This window comes from Peromyscus californicus, unplaced genomic scaffold (genome assembly GCF_007827085.1).
Source record: "Peromyscus californicus insignis strain IS unplaced genomic scaffold, ASM782708v3 Scaffold_15__1_contigs__length_86483966, whole genome shotgun sequence".
In the NCBI taxonomy this organism is placed as follows: domain Eukaryota; kingdom Metazoa; phylum Chordata; class Mammalia; order Rodentia; family Cricetidae; genus Peromyscus; species Peromyscus californicus.
This window is the reverse complement of record NW_026294447.1, coordinates 20,722,906-20,735,019: the sequence shown is the minus strand read 5'-3', so window position 1 is coordinate 20,735,019 and position 12,114 is coordinate 20,722,906. Positions and strand designations below refer to the sequence as shown.

Below are 12,114 nucleotides of genomic sequence, written 5' to 3'. Positions count from 1 at the left end.
CTGCCCAGAAAACAAAATACAAAAAGCTCTATTAGTGACCTAGAAAATTGAACATTGTTAATTCTATTGTTTTTTAACTTCTTGGTCAATTTAATTCTTGTCTAATTTATTTAGAGCTTACAATGTTTATTCTGATAAAAACAACTAAAACAATTTTATAAAGCCAATGAAAAGGCTCAAGCAGATAAAGGTGCTTAGTGACCCCAGTTCCATTCTTGGAACCCAGGTAAAGGTGGAAAGAGAGAGCCAACTCCACAATGCCCCCATAATGAAAATAAAAACATTAAAAAGCCAAAGCAATCCTTACAGATGTAAGCAGCATCAGTTACAGTATTCTAAATCTGTATCCCTGCAGCCTTTTTTGATGCCTCGTACTTCCTGAATTCTCCTAGAAGCCCACAGTGCAATGCCCCTCGATACTCGGGTATCAGGACAGTGCAGTGTCACAATGGGCTTCCAGGAGTTTACCATGTATTTCTAGAACAGAGAGACTTCACTGGAAAATAATTCGGCAATATTTATTAGGAGTAACTAAAAATATCCATACCCTTTGATTCATAAGTAAATTCTTAATTCTAGGAATTTACAATGTGGGTGGGAATAATCAGAGATGAATACTCATCCAGAAAAGCTAACACTTAAAGCTGTATTCACACAACCCCTTGTTAACACTATGGTTCTGGTAGAGGCAGAAATGTTATATAAATAGGGATAACCACAGGGAAATTCAATTTTTATTTTTTGGGGGTTTTCAAGACTGTGTTTCTCTGTGTAGCCCTGGCTGTCCTGGAACTCACTCTGTAGATCTGACTTGCCTTGAACTCAGAGATCTGCTTGCCTCTGTCTCCTGAGCATTACGATTAAATGCATGTGCCACCACTGCTAGGCTAATTTTTACTTTTAAAAGTAATTGCCGATGTCAAAACAGTTTTCTTAACAGTTTGAAATGTTATGGAAAGCAAAGTAAGGTCATAAATGATGATTTTTGTATTTCATGAACTCTGAAACAAATTTTTGTGTTGCTATAATAAAGTGCTTAACAGCAAACCAATTTAGATACCTCTTACAGATTATTTTTAGGAGCCACAGGGCAGTACTGTGAACTGGTTAAAATTAGCAGACTGAGCATTTAGGAGGACGAGGTGCTGACAATACCACTAAAGGATTCCTTATTGAGGCTGAAAGGGATTTCCAAGTACTCAGGAATAATGTCATTATCTGAGAAGAAAGCTTGGAAGGCCTTTGAATTCAATAAAGCAAATGAGGAATTTTCACTGTTCTCTATTAACAACACAGAGTGTTCATTTGTTATTTATTCCTTCAAATGAAGAATCTGAAGGGTCTTTGAAACTAGAAACTCATTTTATGCAAAGTGCCGTGGGATTTGCAAAATACACATAATAATTATATAAAACATCATAAGAAAACATGAGGAAGATTTTAAAAAGTGTGGAGGAAATTCAGGGAAAGAGAACATTTTGAAGACAGTATCTCTATACATCTGTCAATCAGATCTGGGTAACTCACTGTCTTTTAATATGGCTTTTAAAATCTCTACTAAGCAGTATTGATGCAGAAACACTGCATCTCCATACTGATGTGAAACATTGTACGGGATAAGGAACACTGTATCTCCCGCAGTGATGTGGAACACTGTTATCTCTGTAGTGATGTGAAACACTGTATCTTAGATTTGGCAAACGTGTTCCAGTTACAATAAAATAAAAAATGAGAGAGATAATACAAAAATGGGAGGATATCAAATACTGAAGAGTAAAGACGGTACAGTTTAAATAAGCACATCTTTAAAAAAATATAAACCACACAGAAATATCTCATTTTCTTACTATGCAAATAAGAACACCTTGTTCTAATTTTTCTTTCATATTTCTTACTTGAATACACCCAGAAGTTTCTCTGCCTGGGCAGTGAACCTATCAACACCTATATTTCAAAGTTAGAATGTTTTCTGAGAAGTGTACTTACCTGTTGCTTCAATACCAGGTTCTTCACGCCTTCCATCACAAACTGTGACCCTGTATTCATGACTCGCGATAAGAGACTGGGTAGGGGAAAGACAAAGAAGACCACATAAGTACCGACTGCTGTCCAGTTTGTTGCTGATACAATGTTTGCCTGTTACACACCACAGGCTGCTCACTGTGCCGTCACCTTAGTTTTCATAAACAGAACGGTGGTGAGCATTTCTATTTCTATGGATATCACTGCCACAGTTTACTAAAATAGTGATACAATAATTACTAAAAGCTCTATAGAGATGCCCTCAATATAAACATCTTAATTGTTTAGCCTTACACATAGTTTTTGGTAAATTATAATTTGAGAATCTTCCACCAGATGAAAAACAGTAACTCAGACTTTGCTTCTGGAGTTGAATCACATAACACAGAATTGCCTGTCACTATTACCAACAGGTCAAGTGCTGCTGATCTTTCTGCATCACATCGCTGAATCCGACTGTCACGTGTACTGTCCCCTCCACACACAGAAAGCCTACCATGTGAAAATGTTAAGCACAATAAACAGTGAGTGCTGTCTCGATCCTGAACTTTTAACAAACACAAAGAATGCCCACAATTATTTGCCATACTAGGTTTATAGGTCTGCTTCAAAGTCTCATATGTGGATTAAAGGGTACTTTGCAAGAATCCTTCTACACTATATAAGAAACCTAGGAACAGTTTTCAGTTTAGCCAAGATTTTCTCAAAGCACATTTATTAACGTCCTCAAGTATAAAATACGTAAGGAACCTCAGGCTCTATGTATTCTATATGATTTAAAGACATGATGTTGGGATATCTATTTATTAAAATCATAGGAATTATTTTCCTTTCTCTTATCCTGTCCTTTCTCCCTTGTGCGACTAAGATGGAAATCCTCTATTAACGGAAATAGAGAGAAGTAATCATTGATGGGGTACATGGCTCTGAAGCCATTCTTTCTGCCAGGCACCCACCTCAGTGAGTGGGGCAGCAGGGCTCAGGGCACCCTAGACAGCACCCTCCAGAGGGGAGGCCAGCTGGATTCACTGAACCAGACAAAGTTCGTTTCCTCTGGGCTTCATACTCTTATTCTAGCTTTAAAAGTAAATTAGGAATTTGAAATGTGTATGATATAGGAAGGAGTAGCCAGAGTTCCCTTGTTCAGCAAATTGGAAAACCACACAAACACTACAGCAGTCTCTAGGAGAGTGGTTCTCAACCTTCCTAATGCTGTGACTCTTTGATAAAGTTCTTCGTGTTGTGCTGACCCCCAACCATAATATTATTTTCGTTGCTATTTCATAATTGTGATTTTGATAGTTATGATTCGTAATGTAAATATCTGATATACAGAATATGATACACAATCCTTGTGAAAGGGTTGTGTGACCCCGAAAGGGGCTAAGAACTGCTCTAGAGTGAGGTGTCATTCCCCAGCCCTCAGGAATGAATTTGTCATGCTTAGGTCTTGAGTGACTAGCTTTAAAAATCTATGTTATGGCGACCAATAGCAATACACATAGTTTTCGCCACATAGTTTGTAAAAATGAAAGGTGTTGTAAGAAGAAAGAAGCATATGAAACGAATGGTTCATGCTATGTGAAAGACATTCTCTTACATTTTAAAAGGAGAGTTAAAATTACCCAGGGAAGGCAGAAAAATGTTGACACTCTGCATCATGATGAAGTTTTCTGGGAGGTGTCCGACACTGTGTTTTAAGACATGGACATTTAAAGTGTGGAGAACAGAGACCCACATCACAGCACACTCACCCCATGGGTTTAGCGGTGGTACTGCCACAGCTGGCAGGAGTCGAGGCCATCTTGGCAAAAGCCCTAGGAAACAAGGAGGTTTAAACTTACAAGGGGACAGAGTTATCGGCAGCATATTGGGATTAAAAGATTTACTGGTTAACATCTAAGATGTGCAGCATTTAAACAGTGCGATTCCCCAAAAGATGCCAGGGCAGGGCTGGGTGCAGCTCAGCAGCCGATCACTGCAGCCATGCGAGGCCCAGGGCCCCAGCAGTGGCACAGCAGGAACAAGCAGGCACCAGAACTGCGGCCCGACGGGAAGATGCACACTAACACCAACTACTCTCTGGATAGTGACATCATGTAGTCCAGGCTAGCCACGCACTTGAGATCTGCCTCAGTCTCCTGAGTGCTGGGATTACAGGCTGGACCATGGTTACTGGAACAAAAACAATTTTCCTTTCCTTTAAACATTTTATTACTGCTCTGTGTGCACGTGTGCTATGGTGAACACAAGGAGTCAAGGATAACTGTGTGGAGTCCGTTCTCCCTTCTACCTGTAAGTGGATTTTGGGAATTGAAGTCAGGTCACCAGGCTTGCATTACAGTGCCTTTACCTGCTGGCCATCTTGCTGGCCCAAATTTTACCTTCTTTATATTTTTTTCAATTTCCTGAAATTTTCTTTATTAAACTAATAGTTTACAATTGGAAAGTAAACAGATGTTACAAATTAGAGATTAAACACATTTTAACTGCATGAAATAATCTTAGTTTGTCTTTTCCACAATAGCTCCAAACACTGATTAGTAAACTCCACATATATTATAATAAAAAAGAACAATGGCACATTGCCATACAGTCAACTATTTTAGTCTGTTTTGTGCTTTTTCTATTATAAGAACATGGTCAAACAGAAGAAAAATTTAAAATGTCACTAGAAGCATGGATAGTAAAAAGCACTCCACAGCACACTCTAGAGAAAAACCACTGCTACGAACCTGGTGTGTTTCTTTCTCTATGCACAATGGAGACTATTAATCTATTTTCTGAAAACTGATGCAAAAAGCATTTGGAAGGCAATGCTTGCTTTAGAGGTTTGAAAGAAACAGAGTTGTACATGGAGCTACAGGCAGGTACGTGATTTCAGTGACACGACCAAATGTATGTATGTGTCAACACATACAGGCGGATCGTGCTGTAATAAATGTCACCCGAATTTTGGCTCACATATACCTACCCACAAGTTTCCTCTGCTAAGAAAATCCAGCCATTGGCTAAGATCTTATCACTCAGTATAGATGAAAGCTTTTCTATGTCCCACCTGGCCTGTGGTCAGGACAAATCTCTCTCACCCACCAGTCCTGCAGCCACTTGGACCCCAAATAAGCACACACAGGCTAATATTATTTTTAAACGATGGCCATGTCAGGCTTCTTGTTATCTAGTTCTTATATCTTAAATTAACTCATTTCTATAAATCTATACTTTGCCACATGGCTTGTGGCTTACAGGTACTTTACATCTTGCTTCTCCTGGGGCGGCTAGCAGCTTCTCCTCTGCTCTCTTTTCTTCTCCTGTCTCTCTCTAGTTAGAATGTCCCGCCTAACCTTATTCTGCCTTACCATTGGCCAAACAGCTTTATTTATCAACCAATCAGAGCAATGCATTTTCACAGCATCCAGAAAGCCATTCCCCATCAACTCAGTTTTGTCTTTGAATCATTCAGTATAGTTTAGTATCATTCTTTCATTTGTTTGTTAACTGTTCCTTCAACATATGTAAATTCAATGACAGTACAGGACAAGATCATATATATATATATATATATATATATGAATATGAAAATATAGCATCCTTTGGCATTCGTGGGGGTTTGGTTCCAGGATTCTCAAAAGCATGAAAATCTTTGAATGCTCAAGTCCCTTATATAAAATGTGTAATATTTCCATATAATCTCAGCATGTTGTCTCCTATAATTTAAACCATCTCTAAATTATGTATAACATATAATATAATGGCTATGTAAATAACTATTATACTGTATTATTTAGGGAATAACATTAAGGGAAAAAAAAAACCCAAAAGCCAAGTTTAGCAATTTTTTTCCAGAATATTTCTAGTCCATGGTTGCAGAGCTATAGGTATGGAGAGCTGAGCGTATTCATCAAATTAATCAACAAATAGTGTTGTAAACAACTATTCCCTCATCTTAGCACAGTAACGTGAACGGTTCCAATACCATTAAGTTGTCTATCAAGATTTTTAATTATCCAGTTGGATTCTCTCTTATAAAAGTGCTACAATTTTAGGAAGGATGGACAGATAGGTCTTGCTATGTAGCCCAAGTGCTATTGAGCTTGTGATGGCTCATCCTACCTCACCCTCTCAGGCGCTGGGATTACAGGAGTGCACTGCCATGCTGGGCTAAAGCACTGCCATTGATTTACCCAGTTTACTGCCGGACACTTAGGTTAGTTTTCACTGCTACAATTCTATGGTTCCAATAACTTCTTTGGATAAATCCTTAAAAGTAGTAGGAGGTCAAAACCTTTTACAGCATTCTGGAAAATCATCAAAATTCATATTACTACTAGCAGACTATAAATGCTCCAGTTAATTTTGCCATTTCCTTAGCACAATGTTTTTTTTTTTTAAAAAATTTGGTATTGTTCTAGTTGCTAGTTAGTAGATTTGAGACATTTGATCAAAAAGATTTCAGTCTCTGACTTTCTCAATGTATCAGTAAAGAAAATATAGGGCTTGTCCCAGAATAAAAGGTGTCACTCTTTTATGTAGCTTTAAGTTGTGCATATGGTAGGCCAGACAAGGAAATGTTATGCACTGGCCGTAAAAATTCACCACGACATTGTTCAGCCTTTTCCCCAGCATTCCTATTTTCTTGGGAAAAGTTTGGATTATGACCTTACCTGAAGCAATAGGAAAGTGAAAGAACTACGACTTACTTCCACTGCTTGATGTACTGTAAAGGGTTCAGGTTGCACCCTGCATCCGCTAAAGCCTTTTTATACTGCTCCAAGTCAGCCTGCAATAAGAAAAGAACTCTACGATAGAACATCACACTTTCATAGAAAATTGTGCTTGCTGTTACTCGCTCAATCAAGATTATACTACAAAGGCATGCCGGGCAGTGGTGGCTCATGCCTTTAATATGGGAGGCAGAGCCAGGTGGATCTCTGTGAGTTCAAGGTCAGCCTGATCTACAGATCCAGGACAGGCACCAAAACTATAGAGAAACCCTGTCTCGAAAAACAAAACAAATATAAAAAACAAAGGCATGAGTTTAAATGCCAGGCACCCACGTCAGGTGCAGTTGTACCTTAAATGGCTACCCAAGTGAGTATCTGGGACAGAAACCACCCAGATGAGAAGGTAGCCCCACAAGTATAAAGTACGATATTTTGTCATTCCTCAGGAGTTCATCAACTTTCTTCTCTACTGCTAGCTTGGACTGCCTTTCTTCAGGACAAAGGTATTTCCACACCAGAACTGCTGAGGACTGACACAGCCTGAGGGGCCTGTGGCTCTGGCTTCTCCTTTCATCGACACTGTGGGGCTCAGAGACATTTGCTGAAGAACAGCTGTCCTCTCGTTTTAAAATTGTTTCTTCCTTCCCTGTTCTCTTTACCCCGATGAGTAAGTCTACCTGAAATGGTGTGAGCTGAGGAGCCAGCACCATAGTGAAAAACTGCATGTGCTCTTGTGTGAGTGTGGAATGCAGAGCCTCAAGTCACTGCGGCGGCGGCCTCAGTCACTCCTCGCCTTAGTTTTTGAGACAGGGTCTCCCAATGAACCCTCAGGCTAAGGAGGCAGCTTGACTGGCTGGCCAGCAGGCCCCAGGGATCCTCCTGTTTCCTCATCCCCAGTGCTGGGACTGCAGGTGCACAGAGGCTTCTTTTAAAACATGGATGCTGGGATCAGATTCAGGTCCTCACGCTTGCACGACAAAGCAAGCACGTTATGGACCAAGCCATCCCCCAGGCCTGTCAAGGGAAAACTTTTAAGCTCATTATCAACCAGAGATTTTAACTTTTTTGCATTTTCAGGACAATTAAGCTGATATTAGTAATCATGAATTAAGCCACTTAATGATCAGTAAAGTTTATTAAAATCTTTACAAAAATAAGGTAGTCCAATTAAAACAATATTAAGGTTTAAAAATATATCCTCAAAATATTATAAATATGACATCAGAGTCTAAGAAACAGGTAAACCTTCACTGATGAGAAAGTTATTTCTAGAAAAGAACCACACTTTCTTTCTAAATTAATTAGGGGAAAAGTTAAGTGATAAATACAGACTACAGCAAAGTAAAAGGGCCCTAAGTGTAGAATGATTTAACATGCTAATAATTTTTTGACCAGTGGAAGCTTTACAACTTAAAATAATAGTAACAAGGCTGGTATTAAGAATTATCTCAATGGAATCCTGGAGGTTCTTATGTGTGCAGCCTATTATACAAAGCGATACCTGGTCAGTACAAGGAAGAACCCACGGTCTCCAGCCCACTCTCCTTTACAGAACACCGGACAGTACAGGGCATGTTCTGTAACAGTCACTACCTTTAAAACCATTTTAAAACGACAAGAAACAACCTTCTGAAAAGCCCAGCACACCGGACTAAGCAGTTCAGAACAGTTATTTTTCAGGAGAATTTTGACCACTTGAAGTCAGTTTATATTTCAACAACTTAAAAGTGGTCAAGCATCTAAGTGGTGGCTAAAACATCGGTATAAAACTCTGCAGCAAACAGAAGCTGCCTGAACAATTTTTTTAATGAATGAAATATCACATGTTTAGTGATCCTTGACTTCCATTTTTGAAACTCTAACTGGTAACTGCAAATACACACCCCTTCTTCTCAATAGTGTCAACAGACATACCTCAGAAGGGGCTTGCTGGGCGCTTATGTAATAGATAAGAAACAGCCTCATTTTGTCTTCTGGAGTTCCCGCTACATGGGAAGAGAAATGAAAAAAACACTTATAATTGTGATTATTGAGCATTATAATTACAACTTAGAAGAACCTTAAAATTCAAGCATGTGTAAATATGACAGAACAAAATGTGGCTCTTAGTCAACTGAGATGAAGTAGGAAGTACTAAAATCACAACCACTGAAACTGAAAAGACCAAAGGTGGAATTGGAGGAGGGACTACAGAAACCCCTCATTTGTCTCCCAGACTGCATAGAATGCTAAGATTTATCCTCAGGCATAAACCACAAAAGCAAAGAAAGGATTTGGACAGGGTAAGTGTGCAATTCTAAATATCATCTTTTCAGGTGTCAAGGAGAACAGGACTGTCCTGAGTCAGAGGCGTCACACCCTAGGTGTGGTGTTATGAGATCCGCTGGCTAAATGAAATCAATCTAGCTGAGCCAGAAGTCTTATTTCCTAAACTGAGTTCCTCAATGTAACTGTCCCCTCTGAAGAGTTTATTTTACTACAAGGTTCATGAAAACTATAATTTTATATCAAAACATGAAATGGAGTATATTTACCTCAAATTTTAAGACAAAACTAAGGTTTCAAAGAAAGTCCCTGCTACCCTGGGAGTTTTCCCGATGATGTCTACTATATAACTCAAGGTCTGGACTCTGCAGAGAAACTCATGCATCCCTCTTCTTCCACACGGTGCACTTTGGTGGAAAGGTGATATAGAAATGGCTTTAATAAATAACCTATCAAATCTCACTTGACAGTGTGTCCTAAGATGTAAAGACTTAAACTATCATCACAGAACAAAAACTAAGATATACCTGTACTGTCAGCACTTAGAAGACCAAGGAAAGGATCTCAGTTCAAGGCCAGCCTGGGCTACATGGTAAGTTCTAGACCTGAGATTCTGTCTCAAAAATCAACTAACCAACCAGACAAACAAAAGACAAAAGCCCACCACTATAATAAATAATAAAACAAGATTAAAAGAAAATGGGACAGCTGATGAAGCATGGAGCTTCATGGGATTTAGAATCCCATGATTCAGTTAAACTCTTCAATTTACCTTTGTTTCCTGAATATGAATGATCAGTGGCAGGTTTAGTCAAGTTCTTAGGTTCACACCATTTTAGTATATTTCATTACTGACAACATTAGAAGAGATTATACCTAATAAGGCATTTACTATGGTTCTTTATTGTAAAGTTTCTATTTCTCCCTTTATAGTTAACAAGTATTTGTAGGGAAGTACTATGGTTGCAAAATGAACTGTCCCAAGCAGGCTCATGTACTGGGCATTGGCTGTCAGCTGACGACAGGCCTTTGGGAAGTGACTGGTTCCTAAGAGTTCTGACCCAGTAGACTCACAAAATGGTGACACTCTTGGGAAATGATGAGAAGTAGGAGGAGGGTCTAACTGAAGGAAGTAGATCACTGCGGATATGCTGTATGAAGATGTACCGATCTTCTAGCTTGGTAGCCATGAAGTGAGCTGTTTTGCTCTACCTCAAGTGACTGGCCATGATGCCCAGTGTCACCTCAGGTCCAAGCAATGGAACCAGACAAGTGTGGACCAAGACCGCTGAAACCATTCCTCCTTTAAACTGTGTCAGGGATCTCTCACAGTGATGAAGTCTCATTAACAGATGCAGTGCTCTGAAATCATGTGAGCATCGTATAAAATTTCAATTATGTCACCTATTTTTTCTATATGGAATCATGGTCTCCTTTTCATCCTGTGGGCTCTAGCCCATGATTTATTATTATATTCTTTTTTGATGGTCAAATTGTTCTGATCTGGAGCCTCTTCAAACTGACTATGTCCTTTTGACATGTTTCCTTTTTTATTGTTATTTGTTTTCTGGCACAACAAATGTTGTAGACTCACTTTTTATATTTCCCCTACTCTATCCTGCAATCAGCTCCTTCTGTGCTGGGCCCGAGTGGAAAACGCTATTTGTTAGCTCAAATCTAATGGGCACAGCTGCTCCCAGACCTTCGTGACTGCAAGCCCCAGGACCCTCCGGGGCTTCCTCCCAGCGCTGGGTACTGGGAGGTACGCAGTGCAGCACCGAGCTGCTCAGGTCCTCCTGTTTGCAGGCACGCACTCCATCCAGAGAGCCCCCTCCCCACTGCAGGGTTTGTGGGGCACTCCACAGTGCTTGTAAAAGCCTATTTCCTGAACATTTAAAGTAGAATTCAGCTTTAGTTACATTTTTTTTTCCATGATATTCTCTGGGACAAACCAAAATGAAGTAGAAAACATCCCCTGAAGACACCTGCTTTCAATGCCATTCATTCAAATCTTCCTGGAAAGAGTAGAAAGCGATGGCCATCTATATCACATTAAAGACATGAGTAAAAAGTATTTAGAAATACTACCAGAGAAAAACTAAATTAGAAATAACTTTTCTATTTTAAGAACAGCTATGTTGAAAACTTTTCAGCAGAAAATTAAATTCAGCTCATTTAATTACCTTGTAATTAGGACTGACTGATACAGTAATGCTACTTGAATTTTGTCCGGACTGAAATGCTAGAATCACTCCTGTAAACAGTCTCAAATGTATGGGACGTACCATCAGGGTCGGATATGACATCTAGGAGAGACTTATCCAGAGTAGTCTTGCTCATTATTTTTTCTTCATATTCAAAATATACATCCAGTTTTCTAGCCTGTTTCAAAATAAACACTAGGTAAAAATATAGTAAGTAATAAAAATACAGTAAGTCTCTTGTTAACAGATTTCTATTTTCTATGATGAAATTTATAAACAAATGTTTATTTAAATATAGTTTAGTGTCTTGGTTTTCTATTTTTGGTTGTAAGCTTACTTATGTAGCATGTGGATCCACACACGTCACCCTAACCAGGCAGAAAGGGAGACTACTTATATTACTTCTAGTGCTCTTTCCAAAAAGCAAGATCCCTTATTTTCAGGTCTTTTGTTCCTATTTTGTTTTTGAACTGAGTCGGAAGTGATTCGGAGACACATAAGCAGTAGTTTTCTGTTAGATCATTCCAGGACACAACAGAATAGAGACATCTGAACAGTAGGTAGACTGAGGAATGGACTTCCTGTGTGAGCCACAGGAAACCAGGAAAGGTCTTTTCAACCCAGTCCTGTGCAGCAGAACCCAAGGCCATAGTTTTAAAGTCATGAAGCACTCCCACAGTAAGATTAAAAATGGGGCTGGCAAGATGGCTCACCGGCTGAAGGCATCTGCTATCAAGCCTGGTGACTCAGTGATTCCTCGAGCCCACATGGTAGGAGAGCTGATTTCTGACACTAATTCTCTAAGCTCCGCATGTGCACTGTGGCTCATAATGCAAACGTAAGTGTATAGTGTGTGTGCAATACAAACAACAGAGAGAAGTATGCACTGGGAAGACCTG

General features: G+C 39.3%; 1 protein-coding gene across 1 annotated transcript in view; it reads right to left on the bottom strand.

Annotated features, from left to right (window-relative positions):
• Scfd1 (sec1 family domain containing 1) overlaps window positions 1–12,114 on the bottom strand; it is an 80,805-nt gene that overhangs the window by 17,029 nt on the left and 51,662 nt on the right. The window contains exons 15-19 of the mRNA XM_052738486.1: window positions 11,297–11,393; window positions 8,661–8,731; window positions 6,723–6,802; window positions 3,777–3,839; window positions 1,987–2,062 (exon numbers count right to left, since the gene is read on the bottom strand). Coding sequence (XP_052594446.1) covers window positions 1,987–2,062; window positions 3,777–3,839; window positions 6,723–6,802; window positions 8,661–8,731; window positions 11,297–11,393 — 387 coding nt within the window. The remainder of the gene's footprint in view (window positions 1–1,986; window positions 2,063–3,776; window positions 3,840–6,722; window positions 6,803–8,660; window positions 8,732–11,296; window positions 11,394–12,114) is intronic.